The 17,992-nt window shown below is 42.2% G+C and overlaps 1 protein-coding gene across 5 annotated transcripts in view; it reads right to left on the bottom strand.

The window, feature by feature from the left end:
• The window catches only part of SON (SON DNA and RNA binding protein), a 36,495-nt gene extending 19,612 nt beyond the window's left edge, over positions 1–16,883 (bottom strand). For all 5 annotated transcript variants that reach the window (XR_014009458.1, XR_014009459.1, XM_081199136.1 and 2 more), the window contains exons 1-3: positions 16,724–16,883; positions 14,164–14,330; positions 798–8,402 (exon numbers count right to left, since the gene is read on the bottom strand). Coding sequence is in view for 3 of the 5 variants with exons in the window: in XM_081199136.1 (XP_081055262.1) it covers positions 798–8,402; positions 14,164–14,330; positions 16,724–16,803 (7,852 nt within the window). In the remaining 2 variants the exon portion in view is untranslated. The remainder of the gene's footprint in view (positions 1–797; positions 8,403–14,163; positions 14,331–16,723) is intronic.
• Positions 16,884–17,992: the final 1,109 nt, after the last annotated feature.

The raw sequence follows: 17,992 nt of genomic DNA on the forward strand, positions 1-17,992 counted from the left end.
CTTTGCACAATCAGCTGTCTTAAAATAGGAAGGGAGAACCTATGGTTTTCCAGATGTGGTTGGACCACAACTTTCATCATCCCCGAGTCATGGCTGATGGAAGCTGAGGATTCACCCAGTCACCGTGTGTGAAGTGGGGCACTGCCACTGAGCAGCCCCCTGTACCACCTGACAGGATGTGAGAGGTCAGGTGACAGCGAGAGCCCTGGACTGGCAGCAGGTGCCAATTATGTGTGCATTGAAACATGCTGCCACCACCAACCCAGTGTTTTCCCTGCCCCCTTCCAGTCCTAGTGAGCAAGCAAGCAGGGCGATAGTAAAGCATCAGCTGCAAATTTGTCCAACAGCATTTGGAGGGCCACAGGTTCCCCATCCATATTTTAAAATAGCAAAAGCTATTTCTCATTTCTTCAGCATGGGCATTAAAATTATCTACAATAACTTGTATGTAAGTTTTGGTTTGTGAAATATACAGAGACTGGGAAATATCCAACATCGTACCAGTAGATGAAACAGGACTTCCCGTTCCTCTACTGCAAAGGGTCTCCCAAGCTTCCAGAGCAGATTTTGAAGCTGTGCAGGGAGATGCAGGGCGAGAGCAGTAAAAGAGAAGCCTGATACATGTGAGCAGAATTTTGTTGCACAAGCAGGCTGCCACTTTTGGAATGTCCCTCTTTAACAACACTTAAAAGAAATTCTTTCAAAATAAAGGAATCTTAGAAAACCCCGAGAAATTAAGATATACCAATTTATCTTCATAACATTATCTACGTAACAAACTGCTGAATATTAATTACCCAAGTCAGTCAGACGCTTAGGTGACCTGCTTGAAGTTCTGGATCTTCGATGATCAGGTGATATACTGGTGCTCCGTCTTCTCCCTGTGGATCTAGAGCATCTTGGACGAACAGGTGTTCGACTTCGAGATCGTAATCTGAGGGGTATTCTGTAGCTGTCTCTTGAATCAGATCTCCTCCTCCTCCTGTCAATAGACCTTGACCGGTTTCGCCGAGATCTCCTACGCCTTTCCCTGGATAAAGACCTTTGTCTTGACACAGATCTCGATCTAGTCCTCCTCCATCGTCTTGAACATGATCGGGAGCGAGATCGGGAACGTGTTTGAGAGCGATGATCAGATTTTGATCTGGAGGACCTCTTCCGTGTTGCTGATCGAGAACGGTTTTTTCTAGATCGTGATGCTGTTCTATGCCTACGAGATGGTTCAGAGGACTTGGAGCCTTTACTCCTTGATCTTCGCAACGGGTCTCTCTCTCTCGTTTTTTCCAAAGACTTAGACCTAGATTTAGATTTATGATATTCAGGAGACTTGGTATGATTAGGTGCTTCCACAGATTCAGTTCCCTCTGTTTTTTCAAGCGATTTGGACTTTGATCTAGATTTGGAGCGTTTTCTTCCTGAAACATCTGAAGAGTCTTTATCTTTTCTTCTTTCAGGTGATTTGGATTTGGACTTTGATTTAGACTTAGATTTTCTGTGTCTGGATTTTAGGGAGGGGTCTTCTTTTTCAGCAGATTTTGTTCTACATTTATTATCAGCCGACTTGGATCGTCTCCTTTTTGATCTTGATGAAGTTTCTAAGTTTTCAGCTGATTTGGATCTAGATTTGCGATTATCAGAAGACCTAGACCGTCTCCTTTTTGCCCTGATGGAAGTATCTCTTTTATCAACAGATCTGGATCTAGATTTGCGATTATCAGAAGACCTGGACCGTCTCCTTTTCCCCCTGAATGAAGTCTCTCTTTTATCAACAGATTTAGATCTAGATTTGCGATCAGAAGACATAGACTTTCTTCGCCTCGTCCTCAATGAACTCTCCCTTTTGTCAACAGATTTAGATCTAGATTTGCGATCAGAGGATCTGGACCGCCTTCGCCTTACTCTCAATGAAGTGTCCCTTTTGTCGACTGATCTGGATCTACTTTTGCGATTATCGGAGGATCGGGACCGCCTTCGCCTTACCCTCACAGAACTCTCCCTTCTTTCATTTGATCTGGATCTAGATTTACGATCAGAGGACCGAGACCGCCTTCGCCTTGTCCTCACTGAAATTTCCCTTATGTCAACTGATCTTGATCTAGATTTGCGAACATCAGGGGACCTGGACCGTCTCCGCCTTGACCTCACTGAAGTTTTTCTTTTGTCATCAGCTGATCTGGATCTCGACTTATGGCGATCAGAGGATATGGACTTTCTTCTCCTTGTTCTTACTGAAGACTCTCTTCTGTCAACAGATTTGGATCTGGATTTGCAACGATCTGAGGACCGAGACCGCCTCCGCCTTGTCCTCACTGAGGTATCTCTTTTGTCAGTTGATCGTGATCTGGATTTGCGACGATCAGAAGATCTAGACTGCCTCCGCCTTGATCTTATCAAAGAATCTCTTTTGTCAACTGATCTGGATCTAGACTTGTGGTTATCAGATGATCGTGACAATCTTCGCCTTCTTCTGACCGATTCTCTTCTGTCAACTGATCTGGATCTAGACTTGTGATGATCAGAAGATCTGGACCGTCTTCGCCTTGACCTTACAGAAGTTTCTCTCTTGTCAACAGACTTTGATCGAGATTTAAGCCGATCAGAAGTCCGCGAACGTCTCCGTCTAGACCTTACTGAAGATTCTTTGCTCTCTTTTTTGTCAGAGGATTTTGATCTAGATTTATGACGTGAGGTAGAGTCCTTTTTTCGCGAACGAGAATCATTCTTACTTCTAGAACGTGCTCTTCTTGATGCTACCTGTCTAGAGGTGGAACGTGATCTAGATTTTTTTTTACGTTTTTTAGTCTTAGAAGGAGATTTTGATCGACTCCTTTTTGCTTTTTTCCCACTCTTACTTTTATCTTTACTTTTGCTGCTTACTTTTTCACTTTTCTTGTCTTTTAAAATATTTTCTTCCTTTTCCTTCATTATATCAGAAGACTTTGGAGTGGTGTCTGAATCCTGATCCTTCAAAGAATCCTGTAGAGTTATTTCCAATTCCTTCTCCTTGGCCATTTGCAAAGGTTCAAGAGATGCTTCTGAATCTTTCAACAATTGTTGGTTTGATTTCAGGTTTTCTGCTGCTGCACTTACAGATTTTACAGCTGCCTTTAAACCTTGTTCCTCCAAAGAGACTTGTTTCACTCCATCTAAGTCTTTTTCCTTTGGCTTGTGCAAAGGCTCTGAAGTTGCTTTTGAAGTTTTCATCTCCACAGTGAGTTGTGGAATCTTTTCTGAATTCTTAGCTTGTTGTTCTGTAGTTGACGCCAGATCTATCACCTCTGCCATGCACCTCTCTTTGGAATTTTGTTCTGTAATGTCTATGTTCTCTGCAGTCATAGGAGCTGGTACCAAATCTTTTGTACTAAGAGCATGGGCAGATTCCAAAGACGCTTCAGAGATCTTTTTATCTGACAACAAAATAGGAGTTGAATTTCTTTCCGAATCCTGAGTCCCCAAAGCTAACACAGATTTTGAAATTCCTTCAAAATCCATTTGCTTCTCTTTTCCCATTGTTGTTTGGGCAACTTGCAGATCTTTTACTTTCCCTATAGAATCGCATTTAGTGGTTGCTTCAAAATCTCCTGGTTCTTTTGAGTGTACTGATTCTGGAGCAATCTTAGATTTTAATAAGGATTCAGTGTCCTTCAACTCTACTATATTCATAAGCCCTGCATTTGCCTCAGAACTCTTGCCATCCACAATAGATGCTATTTCTACAGTAGGTTTAGAGTCTTTTTCTGTACGTTCTAAAGCTGTTCTTGAACATGTTTCATCAAAACGCATTTGTAATTCTAGTTGTTTTTCTGAATCATCTGCTGTTTCTGTAGCCAGAGATGATATTGTGGCTCCGGAACTTTTTTCTTCCACAATACTTGAAAATTGGGGGGTAGTTATTGAAACATGCAGCACTTCTTCACGCGTGCCACTTCCTTCCAAATCACTTGCCTCCATAGTGCGCAGGGATTGTGGAAGAGTTTCTAAGTAGGTTTTTTCCTGAGCATGTTTAGATTTTGCAATAGTTTCTAAATCTTCCTTATTGACCAAACCTACAACTGCTGAAGTTGTTTCTGAAAGTTTCTCTTCCCTCACACTTTCAGATTCTGGAGCTTTGTACTGATGTGTCTCAGGGACATATTCTGTTTCTGAAGCCGATTCTAAATATTTTACTTCCAAAGTACTTTCTGCTTTGCTGTGTTTCTGAGAGTCTATTATTTCCAGTACTTCTGTCCCTGTAATTGTACCAGAAGAATCTGAATTTGTTGTACCTAGATTTCTTGGAGTAATTTCCAGTTCTCGGGTTCCTGTAGAGTCAACTAGCTTTAACACAGAGACTGATTCTGAAGACTTCAATTCTGGTGTATTTAGCTGTGCTGCAGTAGCTACTGAATTTTTTATTTCCAATACTGTTTCATAATTTAGAGCTTTTCCTAAATCTTTGGTTTCTGCTTCAGGTATGGATAGAGATTCTACAGCACCATCTGAATCCCTCACCTGTGGCACACAGAGTTTAGAAGTTGTTTCAACCTGCAGAGCTGCTTCTGAATTTTTCATCCCTCTTGTATCTAAAGTACTGGAGCTTGCTCCCGAATCTATGACATCCAACATAAACACAGACTGAGTTTTGTCACTATCCTTTCTTTCTGAAACAGTTGCAGATTTAGAAATAGATTCAGAATATTTTACTGCCAATTTTGTGTCTGGTTTTAGAACTCCAAAATCCTTTTGTTCTGCTTTATCTGCAGTTGTCAACGTGCCTTCTGAAATATGTGCACCCAAAACTGGTTTACATCTTTCAAAGGTTTCTGAACCAGTCACATCAACTTTGGGAGTAGATGTGAGCACATTATTCATCTCATTTTTGTCCAAAAATGCTAGATTTGTTTCCACCTTCTGACTGGTTTCTAAATCTTTCACACCTGTTATGTGAATGGGTTCAAATGTATCTTTCAATACATGCACAGATTCATAGGATGCCTTCAATTTTTCTACATCCACCACCATTTCAATTGTTTTAGCCGCTTTTAATCCTTTATCGTCAGTTCCATGGAGAAAGCTGGGAGTTGCTTTTATATCAAACACATCTGGGGCAAACAAAGCTGCTAGAGACATTTCTGGTTTTTTTACTTCTTCAGTATCAATCACACATATAGTTTCTGAATCTGCTTCCAAATCTGTACCTGCCAGTGCTTCACTTCTGGGTTCTGCATCTGACACTTGCAATACTGGTGTGCACTGTGACATTTCATTATGCTGGGGAGGTTCTGAAGCAATTTCCAAAATTTCTGATCCTACCAACAATTCACGTTTTGGAGGATCATTTGCAATTTCTGCGCCTGCTTGAACAGTAGATTCTAAATCAGCTTCTAGGTCTATGCTTGTAGATTCTGAAGCTGTTTTTGAATCTTTTGCTTGAATCAAATAGAAAGGTGTTAGGGTGGTCTTTGAAAATGTTTCTGTCACATTCATAGATTCTGGACTGTGTTCCAAATCTATTACTTTGTTAATCTCGTCAGATTCTAGAACTATAATCTTCTCTTTCTCTGATACACAGAGAGATTCTGGAGCTGTAAATCCTCTTGATTCTGTCCTTTCTTCCAATTTCTGCTTCTCTTCCTGACTAGTTAATTCATCTGAAAACAGAAACTCTGAACTTGTTCCTGCATATTTAACTTCCAAAGAATACAGAGAATCCAAACCAACTTCCCTGATTTTTGTCTTCACATACTGGAGTTGTTCTAGATTTTGTTCTGCATGAGAATCAGGAATTGATGGCAAATTCTTCAATGCTAAGGGTTCCTTAGGACTGCTCACATCCACCACAGTTGTTTCTTTTAATTCTTGTATCACTGCTACATCCTCCAGTTCTGGAATTCCTTCTGAACTTACTATATCCATTTCTTGCAGAGATTTTGAAATGAGTAATGAGCCTTCACTCTCAGCATGCAGCTTATTGTCAGATACTCCTACAGCTACTTCTTTAGTTACTTTCTGATATCTTGGTAAAGTTTTCAAATCAGCTGCCTCAGCACCATTCTGATTTTTCTCCATGTGCGCTATAGCATCAGAAGGCTTCTCCTGTATTCGGGGCACAGGATGAGATTCAGTTTCAGTGCTTTTGCTTTTGGCCACAGTTTCAGATGCTACAGGAATCCCAGAATACTTTCCAGGTGGCACTGAAGTTACTTCCATATTTTTCACCTCTCTGTCCAGTGGTTTTAATTTTTTACGTAAATCATTCAACTCAACTATTGTTTCAGGATCTACAGTTTTAATGCCTTGGATTTCCCCAGTTTGTAGTGCTTTAAATTTGTTTGCATCTACCATGTGCAGTGACTCAGAAGCATTTTCTGAACTTTTCAACTTCATCATAATCTCAGATTCTGTATCAAGTTCTAGGCTCTGTTCTGAATAATTTGTAAATATCATATGCAGTGAATCTGAAGTAGCATCCATCTCTCTCCCCTCTTGTTCTTCTTCTGTCTCTAGACTAGTTTCTATATCTTTTCTCTGAGTTACTGCATCAAGTTGCAAAATGTCTTTTGCACTTTTCATTTCTTTTGTGTATTGAGATTCTGAAATGCTGTCCAAATTTTTCACAGTCATTAACGATTCTAGAACTTTTCCAAAATCCTTTACATTCCCCACAGTATTGCTTTCTCTTACATCCACATATTTTGAAGCTTCCAGATATTGTGTTTTTACTATCCCTGGAGCCATTTCTAAATTGTTAATATTTAGAACAGTTTCAGATTGTGAAATGCTTTCAGGAACTTGTACATCAATCACTGCCTCAGAATCTTCAGTAATTCCTGACTCTCCTCTCTTCCCTACCACCGTTTCTAGGGGAGTTCCCAAATAATTCACTTGCCTATCTCCCTCAAATTCTGGAGAACTATCTAGATTCTTCACACCCTTCATTCTAAGAGGTTCTGGCACAGCAATCCACTTTTCCATTTCCGTTATACTTTTAGATTTTGCTTTTAAGCATCTCATGTCCATCTCCCCAACTTCCACAGTCCTCACTTTTAAAGTTGAATCTGTGCTTTTCATGTCCTCTAATTCTGGTGCATCTTTTGCATCTGCTTCAGTTTGCAAAAGTATTTGACATTTTTCTGCATCATTCAATGTTGTCTTGACTGGCGAAGCTTGAGCTGCTCCTAATTCTTTCACCCCTGCCCTTGTCTCAACATCAGGGGTTGCTGCTGTGCATTTCTGGGCATCTAACTCGGTAATTATTTTTAATTCTTCTTGATGATGCTTCAGTTTAGTTACTAGAGCTGGTTCAAAATATTTTTCAGACATCGTATGCAGAGATTCTGAAGCTGCTTCCGAGTCTTTCAATCCTGCTCTTGACTCAAACTGTTGACTCAGTTGCAGATCTTTCACTGTGACGATGCTCTCAGAGTCATGTAGTAAATCCTCTTTCATATCCATAAAGGTAGCCTGATCGGGGCTTATTTCAGAAGCTTTCACTTTTGCTGTATTCAAAAATTCTGAAGTGGCTTCAAAATCTTTTCCTACCACCATAGCCAAAAATCCCAGAGTTGTCACTGAATCTTTGGCTTCTGCAGCTGCCTCTGAGGGAAGGTTGGTGAAATTACAGCTAGCAGTTTCAAATGAAGTTGCTACTGCTTGTTTCAAGATTTCAGTATTGAAAGATTCTGAGACAGAGTCCAAATCTTTTACCTCCATTGTGTCAGATGCTGAACTTGTTTCCAAATATTCCAGTTGTACTGCTACAGACTTTGGACTGCTTTCAGGAGCACTTGTTTCTTCCATAGCCTCCAATGTCAAACTAGCTTCAGGCTGTTCGTATTCTTTTATGTTAGCCACTCTACCTTCAACATCAGCAATATTTAAAGATTCATTCCCTATGCACAAATTCAAAGCTACGTTGGTAGGTTGGTAGGTGTTATTTTCCAATTCTCTCTCATTTGTAACCTTGACTTCACTGAGTTCTTGAATATTGGCTAAAGTAGAATCTCTAGTTGTATCCAGTTTGCTGCTAACTGAATTATTTGCATTATGTGAATTTGACGTGGCTAAATTAAGGTTTTCGCATACAGTTTTTTTCAGAAGCCACCCAGAGGTCTGTTTCGAAGAAGATGCAGGCTGTAGATCTACATCTTCTGCACTTGGTATGGAGCTCGAGCTTTCTGATTTTGAATGAGAAATGGACTGCGTATCTCCACATTCTTTATGCTGCTCATTTAGTTTTGATTCCTTGGGTTGCTTTTTATACTTTTTCTCCCTTTTCTCCTTCTTCCTTTTCTTCTTCTTTTTCTTATCTTTGTGTTTCTTATCCTTCTTAGACTTTTTCCTTGGAATTTCATCTTCTAGTTCTTCGGATAAGCCTCTTTTGGTAGAGTGAGATTTATTTCTCACTGTATCCTCGCCACCATCTAATAAAAGAAAAAAAATTGTGTTAAAATTAAAAATCAGAAGCCAGATTTCAGAAGACTGAGCAAGAAACTCCTGACATTTTTGCTGTAGCTATAATCTGAAAAATTATGTTGCATGTACAAACTAGATCTTTTTTGAACAAATGGAGAAAATACTACAAAATTTTACCTTTAAATCAAGGTGCTCAAGCAAGATTACCTTTCTCCATGCCCGCTGATTCCTCCATTTCAAGTATAGCTAACACAGGGGAGAATCCAGATAAATAAAAATGCATATTCAACTACATTTAGTACAGGTGACTGGCGTAGTCAAAGTTGGAAGAATCAATCACCTCAATTGTACTCGACACACAGTATGAATAGAATAGCGATGTAAAGGCCTGAAAAGATGCCCAAACAAATGAGGAGGAACCATTTCTCCCCCAATTTTTCCAGGTCTTCACATCTCCAGTGACGTATCATACGTTGGATTTGGGAAACAGTCCAGCACTAGAATCTTCATTTACAATTTCTAATTAAGCACAGAATCAACATGCACATTGTCCTTGCTTAACTGGAATGCTCAAAGTAGTTCCATCAGCACAAGGACATCGAGCTCTGCAACAGAACATCCCCTCCATCTCCTCTCCCTTAAATCTGTCCTGGGGGTTTCGCCTAACTCTACATGACAGCTTTTTGAGAAGTAAAGGAGAAGAAAGAATCAGTTAAAATCCCCTTATCCCTTCCTCTGGGAATAGGGTCTAATTAGAAGAATTCCATTCATGAGATTCTGGATCCAATCCTTTATTACTATTTATTCTTAATTACACAGCACCGTTATTATGCATGGCGGTTTACAGAGTATAAGAGAACAGGTTGGTGTACAAAGGTACATCTACGTCAAACTAAGGATGGATGCTGCCTGGAAAAGCTAATACTCTTCTTCACTCTTCACCTACTTAATGCATAACTGCGGTGCTTCTCATAGCCCATGTGATGCAAGTGTAACATCTCTTGGATTACAAATTTCACTACATCTAAAAAATTAGATGTAACTATGAAATAAAGAACCTCATTGACCCAGGTACAAATTGAAAATATTTTCAAATTTGCCTTCTTGAACTGTCAGGGCCTGAATTTGTATGGGATACTACAGAGTCTTCTTCAAGAGGTTATTATTAATAAATGAGCTTATAAGAAATGGAAAAATAAAACAAATACCAGAATTGACCTTTAAAGAAGAGAATATGAAAACACAATATAACACAACTCTTGGTAAACAAAATATATTATAACTTAAAATAACCAATAATGTACTGGGCTGGATGCAGAGATCTGCTCACAGAAAGTGGTGGATGCAAAGTCCCTGTCCCATCTTTTCCCTGGCGTACCCCAGGCCCTCGAAAAGGCTCACCTGAGGCTAAGGGGACCCTGTTGAATGAGACAGGCTATGGCATAAAGGGCTGACAAGGAAGAGGGAGATAGCAGAAAATTGGGCCAAGGAAGCTTCTGTGATGGTGCTTCTATCAACTTTTTGTGAGGATCAATTTTCCCTAAAGCAACGTTTTTGAGAGTTTCTAAGGACTAGAAACCTTCCTCTCACACTCTTCAACGATCTCTCTAGATCCAACCCCTTTAGATTTAAAAGCTTGAATTTTCCTGCACCCATCATACATGACATCAGCCACAAGAAAGGTGGGCATGGTTTGGCCCAAATGGCCTGGTGGGTCTAAGTTGGTGGGTCCCCTTATACATGCTTACTCAGAAAAAGATCACACTATATTCAATTTGCCTTACTACCCAGTAAGTCTGTTTAGGAGTGCAGCCTAAGTAACATTGATGAGTTTCAGAAATGGATCAGGAGATATACACGGTGGAGTCAATGCCACACAACAAAGTATTGTAAAGCACAACAAAATAATAAATCAACACGAAACAGAAATACTGGCACAATACAATCTGATAGCTGTGTGTGCAAGCAACAACATTTACTAGAAAATGCCTGTTAATAAATATGTGTGTGCTAACAGACACCAAGAGGGGAAATAGCTACACCAGCTCCATGCTAGGACAGAAGAGGAGGGACCTGAACCATAGGTGCATCAGCCCCTGGAATGTCTGTTTTGGCTTCCACCACCAAGAGTCGATAGATGCCTGTGGAGCTTTCAATGGATGTATCAGGCAGGGGCCTCCAGGGTGAAAATGCTGCTCCAGCAAACTTACGCATCCACCCATCCTAACCCCCTTCAGCAAGGTTAGAATTGCTCAGTTGTTGTTACTTTTTATGCAAATCTTTACATGCCTGATAACCCTGATGTAACTCTAAAACAGAGCTTCCCTAACTGTGTGTTGTAACACATTAGTGTGTCAGCTGCAGTGTGTCACATGAACGCTCCCCGCGGTCCTCTTGGGGCTGGAAAGGGTTACCGTATTTTTCCATGTATAAGACGAGGTTTTTTGCTTTAAAAAAAATAGTACAAAATTGGGGGTCATCTTGTACACGGAACATGGGCATCTGGGGGGGCTCTATTAAATATTTTAGCATATGTCCGGGATTTTGGCTTGGGTGGGCTGAGGCGGTCCCTCCTGCTGCCGCCCCCCCTTTCTCCTCCCCCTCCGGACTGCATGCTGGTGACTGGATCGCCTCCTGAAGCCCCCGCTGGCTAGACCACCGGAGCAAGAGCAGTTGCCACCACTGCTGCTGAGAGCTGCCTCAGCTACCTCTCCTTGCCCTTCTTTCCTTTTTTCTTCTTCTTCCCCTCTCAAACTCCCACCCTGCCCCCAACCCGCTCACCACCTTCCTCAGCTCAGTTTGCTCAACAGCATGGCCCAGCACAGAGTGGCCACTGCTTTCCCCCGGCTCTTCCTCAGTATCCTGCTTGGAGCCTCCTTCCCCTCGCTTCTCCGCAGCAGCTGCTGCTACCAAGGGAAAGCATGTGTTGCCCCAGCTGCTGCCTTTGCTTCTGCATCATGGTGCACTGCATGCACCTCATGATGGAAACTTTGAAGGCAATTGCCAAAAAAGGATAAACTTGTCACCGCAGATCATCCAGAGTTTCACTTCTATTTTAGTGTTTTGTTTTCTTAATTTTGGGTTTTTAAAAAAATAAGGGTAGTCTTATACATGGGGGCATCTTACACATGGAAAAATATGGTAGTTTAACCTCCAGTTTGCTAGTAAAACTGAATTACTGTGTCACGAAATGAGGCATGGCCAAAAAATGTGTCACTAGCTTGAAAAGTTTGGAAAGCTCTACTGTAAGAACACATTTTTACAGGATCTGAATATGTCATACAACTATTCAGTGTATTTTGTGTTGTTGTTTTTAAAAAACTAGGATATCAAACCATGTTTGATTTAACTAATCACAATCAGAATAAACAAGTTTTCCACTCACTTTACTGGCCGACGTTTCTCCGCAGACAGTTTTTCCGGGTCATGTGGCCAGCAAGACTAAGCTGCTTCCGGCGAAACCAGAGCAGCGCACGGAAATGCCGTTTACCTTCCCACCGAAGCGGTACCTATTTATCTACTTGCACTTTGACATGCTTTCGAACTACTAGGTTGGCAGGAGCTGGGAAAGCGCAACAGGAGCTTACCCCGTCGCGGGGATTCGACCTTCCAATCAGTAAGACCTAACCTCAGTGGTTTAGACCACAGCGCCACCCACGTCCCTAATGTAGCAAGTAACTGTGGCTCATTCAAAAGGAAAAACAAAACTGTTCCTCAGATCCTCTTATATACAAAGGAGTAGGGAGCTAGACTTAATCAACAGTGCAAATTTTAATTTCACTAGTCAATCTAACACAAATTTTAAAAAATACATCAGTATGAAAAGAAGAGAGGTGATTTAAGTTGAGGAGCAGAAGTTTATAAGTAAGACCTGCAGCAAAACATTGTGGTGTATCCTCAACTAACAGGATTGTTCCTGTTTGGGGTTCTAGCCAGGAAGCCAGCCATGCCCAGCTTCAGGATACTACATTCCATTCCCACCCCATTCACCAGTTTACTTTCCTCACTGATAATTCACTTCCATGATTACTTGGCATAGTCAGACCACACTGCACTGTTGAGTGGGGGGCAGACTGTTGCCCCTTAGGTGTCACTGGTTTTCAAAAATATTTTTGTACTTCTGCAAGCCTTGGGGATTTCCTGAGCATGCCGATATATCCCTCTTGTTTATCAGTGGTTCTATTTTTATGTCAACACTCATACCTGTTTGCTATTAGGAGTGAGATATCAGGGTTATTTAAGATTAATTTAGTCCACCCATAATATTTTATGGTACAATTTACCATAACTGCATTAATACTTCTGGAACTTGGGTTCTGACACCATGTCTGAGGTCTCACTATTCAGGCATTATGTTAATTTTCTACAAAAGATAAATGAACGATAATAGTTTTTAAATAATTAAACGCAACTCAAATGATTCACATTAGACCAGAGTAAATGCTGCACTATCTTTTAAAGAAATTACAGTCATACCTCGGGTTACGAACGCTGCGGGTTGCGCGTTTTCAGGTTGCGGACCGTGCCAAACCAGGAAGTACCGGAATGGGTTACTTCCGGGTTTCGGCACTTGCACACCTGCAGAAGCACAAAATGACATCAGGCGCATGCGCAGAAGCACCAAATTGTGCCATGCACATGCGCAGACGCGGTGCTTCAGGCTGCGAATGCTGTGGGTTGCGAACGTGCCTCCCGCACAGATCACATTCACAACCCAAGGTATGACTGTATTCAGCAGTTGAGGTGACAAAAAACAAAACAGTGATCTGAGAAATCAGCTATTGTCCAATATATTGGTTTTGTGTGTATAACTTTAAAAACACATGTGTTTTAATACCATAGGTATATGGCAATTACGTCACACACATGAAATGTGTGAAAGCTTAACCACCAGCTTTATCAACAATAAGCACATTCACATTGGGCTGTATTCAATGAAGTCAGACTCAAACATACATTTAACTAACTTACTTAGCTGCGTATAACCCATTGAATCCCATTCAAATAATCAGAAAAAAATAACACCGTATTTTACTATTAGTAAATGAATTTGGCAATTACAACGCAATCCTCAATCTGTTTGCTTACAAATAAATCCCAGTAATTTCAATATGCTTTACTCCCTAGTGTGCATAGAGAGCTGCAGCCGTAATTTAACATTTACATGAAAATACTTTATATATACTTGTTCTAACTAGTTTTACACATTAAATCAATACACTGTTAGTTTTCCCAAATGTAAAAGATCAATAACATTTTTGGAAAGCAGAATACTTTGAAAGACATAACTGTAAAACTGCCAAAACCACCAAAAACAGGCTTCCTCAAACTCAGACCTCCAGATGTTTTTTGGCGTACAACTCCCATGATCCCTAGCTAGCAGGACCAGTGGTCAGGAATGATGGGAATTGTAGTCTCAAAACATCTGGAGGGCCGAGTCTGAGGAAGCCTGACCAAAAAGCAGATGGCACAAATAACATATTGAAGAGCTTTCTGTTAAAATAAAAATAAAATTGAGGACAACATAGTACAGACTTCCCCTCTTCCACTGCTCCCGCTGAGATTCCCCATCCCCCCCCCCGAGGATCCCACAATCCTCTAGAGCAGATGCAGACACATGAGGGACTGCTGGGGGGACAGAATTTGAAGGGGAAGTCCCATAGTGGTGACAGAATTCATTCCATTGAAGAATGTAGAGCATTAGATTTCAACCTGAAGGTGCACACTGAAAGAAAATTATATACAAAGGTTAAAATATTTTTTATGTACCTGGTTTGTACTGTGCCTCTGCACCCAACACTTCTGATAATACTTGTTCTATCTTCTGCACTAGTGGATCATTCTGAAGATTCCCAATAGACGTAATTGTATCATCTGAAGAGTTCACTTGCTCAGATGAGTTTATTTCACCATTGTGCTGGCTTCCTAACTTTGCACTAATAAAGAAAAATATGCAGAATCTCAATATTAGGTATACATTAAAAACAAATGGCAATAATATAACACAGTAACATACAATTAACATATAGAATTGGATGCAGACTTGCTCATTCATGAACAGAAAGGAATTTCAGCGTACTGTACAAACACAACTAGGAAAAGGAACCTGGATGTGCCTCACATGTGGCGTATTGCTATACCCCATCATTCAAGGACAAAAAGCATATTGCTGTACAGTAGATGGCATGGTCATAGATGTGTTTGGATATTGATACAATATCACTCCCTATGGAAGCCTTGTGGATACAAATCCTTCCAACTAACTAATTTAGGTTAGATGTGGTGATTTAAGACAGGAAGGAAAATAGTTAACAATTAAGAATTAACATAGGTAAAGGTGAAGGGACCCCTGACCATTAGGTCCAGTCGTGACCGACTCTGGAGTTGCGGCGCTCATCTCGTTTTACTGGCCGAGGGAGCTGGCATACAGCTTCCGGGTCATGTGGCCAGCATGACCACGCCGCTTCTGGTGAACCAGAGCAGCACACAGAAATGCCGTTTACCTTCTCGCCAGAGTGGTACCTATTTATCTACTTGCACTTTGACATGCTTTCGAACTGCTAGGTTGGCAGGAGCAGGGACCGAGCAACGGGAGCTCACTCCATCGCGGGGATTCGAACTGCCGACCTTCTGATCGGTAAGTCCTAGGCTTTGTGGTTTAACCCACAGAACCACCCGCATCCCTAAAGATTAACATACTGCTTCATTAAAGTACTGTATTGATTTTTGGGTGCTAGTGTATAAGGCTAGTGACAGCCATCCTATTGGATATTTGGAATGGTTTTGAAAATTTTCAGGACCTTGCACTGAGAAACTTAACTGTGTAATAGTGGAGAATTTTAGATCTTCCTAACTGAAAGTGAAAGAGTACAGTAAGAAATGTGGTTGTTTACAAGTTTAGCTTGCTTCTGTGCCTATTACAGCACTGATCTCAGACAGCAGACTGAATGTATCATCATTATATCCTATTTTTCTATTTAAAAAACCACTTTTGTACTAAAAAAAAATTCTGACATAACAGAAGTATATGATTTAACTCATTTTGGTATTTCATTTACTGTTCCTACAGTACTTAGCAATGGGATTTGACACTATGTGATGAACAGAATCTTTTGAGAACTCTCTATTTTTTGTCTTTTGTGGACTGTATACTTCATGTAACACTTTAGTTACTTTCTCTATTTATTTAACAGAATTTGTATACTGCTTATCCAAGTGGTTTGCATAAAATGCTAGGCGTTTTAATAAATGAAATTTCTCATCCATTCCAGTCAAGGAGTTTGCAGTAAATTAAACTTCCCCCATGAACTACATGACTAAATGACATTGTTTTACAGTCAAGTTGTGTTATTTTTCTTTGCACAGTGCTTAACAAAGAAACCCAATAAAAGAGCAATGTTATTAAGGAGTCAGTACTACTGTTTACACTTTAAGCATCAACAACAAATAACGCTGCAATACATGCTCCAAAGCGTCTACAGTACAAGGTAGAACAAACCACTAAGAAAAAAACCACTAGGAACCTCTACCAACCTTCACAACTGAGTTAACGTTCCCAACATTTCTGAAAATACTTAATTCTTGTGAAAAGCAATTACATATTAAGAGAGAATCAACTCTTGATGTTTACGGTAAAATCCTATGCATATTTAGAATTGGCTTTTTAGCATCACAAAATGTTGCCTTCATGAACACCATCCTTTCATTGGATTCTTCTTTTCTTTAATACTTTGTTTACCGGCCAGAACCGCTGAAGGAACAGCTAACTTCCTCGAGAGCAGTTCTTCGAAACACTGGCTTCCTTAGAGCAGGAGTGGAGAACCTTTGACCCTCCCAAGATGCTGCTGAACTACAACTCCCATCCGCCCCAACAAGCACAGCGAAGAGCCAGGGGTGACGGCAGTTGTAGTTCAGCAACTTTTGGAGAGGCCTAAGGTTCCCAAGGCCTGCTTCAGCAGCTTCGAAGCTCAGGGTCCGTTTGTAAACCCTTATTCCTCTGGGTGCCCCCGAATTCCTCCACGAAACTTGCTCTTAACGCCTCACGCCGGTCCGAAGTCGGCTTGAGCGCCAATCCTCACAGACGCCGTTCTTCTGCTCCGCTGCCTCCCTCAGCAGCTGCCCTTCATTGTCTCTCCCAGGCGCCGAGCCCCCCCCCCCGGCGCCCCCCGGCCGCTGCCATAAGCTCCTCGCCCACAGCCTCCCCTCGGCATCCCCCCTCCCTCGACATCCCTTCCGGTCCCTTCGCTCTGCCCCTCCCCCACTCCGCCCGTTACTCCGCGTAATGCCGCCGCCGCCGCCAAAAGAAAACCCGGTCCCTCTGACCAATTACCTGCCGAATTGCTGCTCCTGGATCTCCCGGAACTTGCTAACGACAAAAGACCGAAAAATCTGCTCGATGCTAGTCGCCATGACAGCCTCGCGCAGCACAGGCCCCCCCACTTCCCCTTATCCCCCCCTTCACTCGCTCTCCGAGACGCAGATCCGCCTGCGCTCTACAATGCAACACCGGAAGAAGACGCGGCCGGGCTCTTCTTCCCCTCCCCCCTCCTCCTCGTCCCGCCCTCCACTTCCGGATTACCCTCTCGTTCTCCTGATTGCTCGTTCCGACAAGGGGCGGAGCCTGAGCCGGCTTGGGGATGGGCGCTCTGTAGTCGAATCGAACCATAGAGCGCCTACTCGGATGCCTTGGAGGTGCGAGGCGGACGTGACTCCGGGCGCCCCTCCTCCCCCTCCTGCCCTTGCGTAACTGTATATGGCCGCCTTCTGGCTTCTCGTCAGCTCAGGCAACGTCCGAAGTTGGGAACACAATGAAAATGGCAGCGGTTGAGTCCGGGGCAGGAAAACAATCTAAAGGCCCGCACTTTGTCCTTCTGTTCGCCAAGGGGGGCGCTTCGGTCGTCTCTGTGTCCGTCCGCCCCTCCCCCCCCCCGTTTCAGACGTGGTTGTGCACAAGGTCAATGAAACTGAATGCAAAAAAAACCCCCAAGGTGCTGCACGCTTCTGGCGGCTCTCGGCGGAGAGGCCCGGCCCAGCTGGACGTTGCACTGCCCTCCCTCCGACCGGGGAACAGCGGCCATGTTGTTGATGCCGCAGTTGGAGGCGAGGTGCCGCCATCCTTGCTTCCCGGCTCGGAAGGACGCCATATACACGCACACTCTGAAATACAGATATATGCACTTTCTCTCACACACCCGAAGCCAAAAGCTTTCCGAGTTTGCGTGCTGGGCGGGCTGAGAACCCGATTCCGTGCATGTTTACTCGCAAGTAATTCTGCATAAGATCGCAGCATTTCCAAATTCAGTGCTTTGTATTCCCTAAGATGTTAACGCGCACACCACTAGCCCAGAACTGCTAAAAATAAATACACAACAGCTCCCGAGACGGGCCTTGAAAGGCATCAGTCGTGTTATTATTCACTGCTGAAAGACTGTAAATAAATTCGTTTCTATATAAAAAAATGAATATGTTAGGCTAAGGTACACCTGGAGCATGTACACACGTCTATAACACGGTTGAGGGAAGGACCGCAGCTCAGTGAACGGAGCACATGCTTTGCATGCAGAAGGTCTGGGATTAATCTTTGTAAGTAGGCAGAACC

Source organism: Podarcis bocagei (genome assembly GCF_964188305.1).
Source record: "Podarcis bocagei genome assembly, chromosome: 6".
Classification (NCBI taxonomy): Eukaryota; Metazoa; Chordata; class Lepidosauria; order Squamata; family Lacertidae; genus Podarcis; species Podarcis bocagei.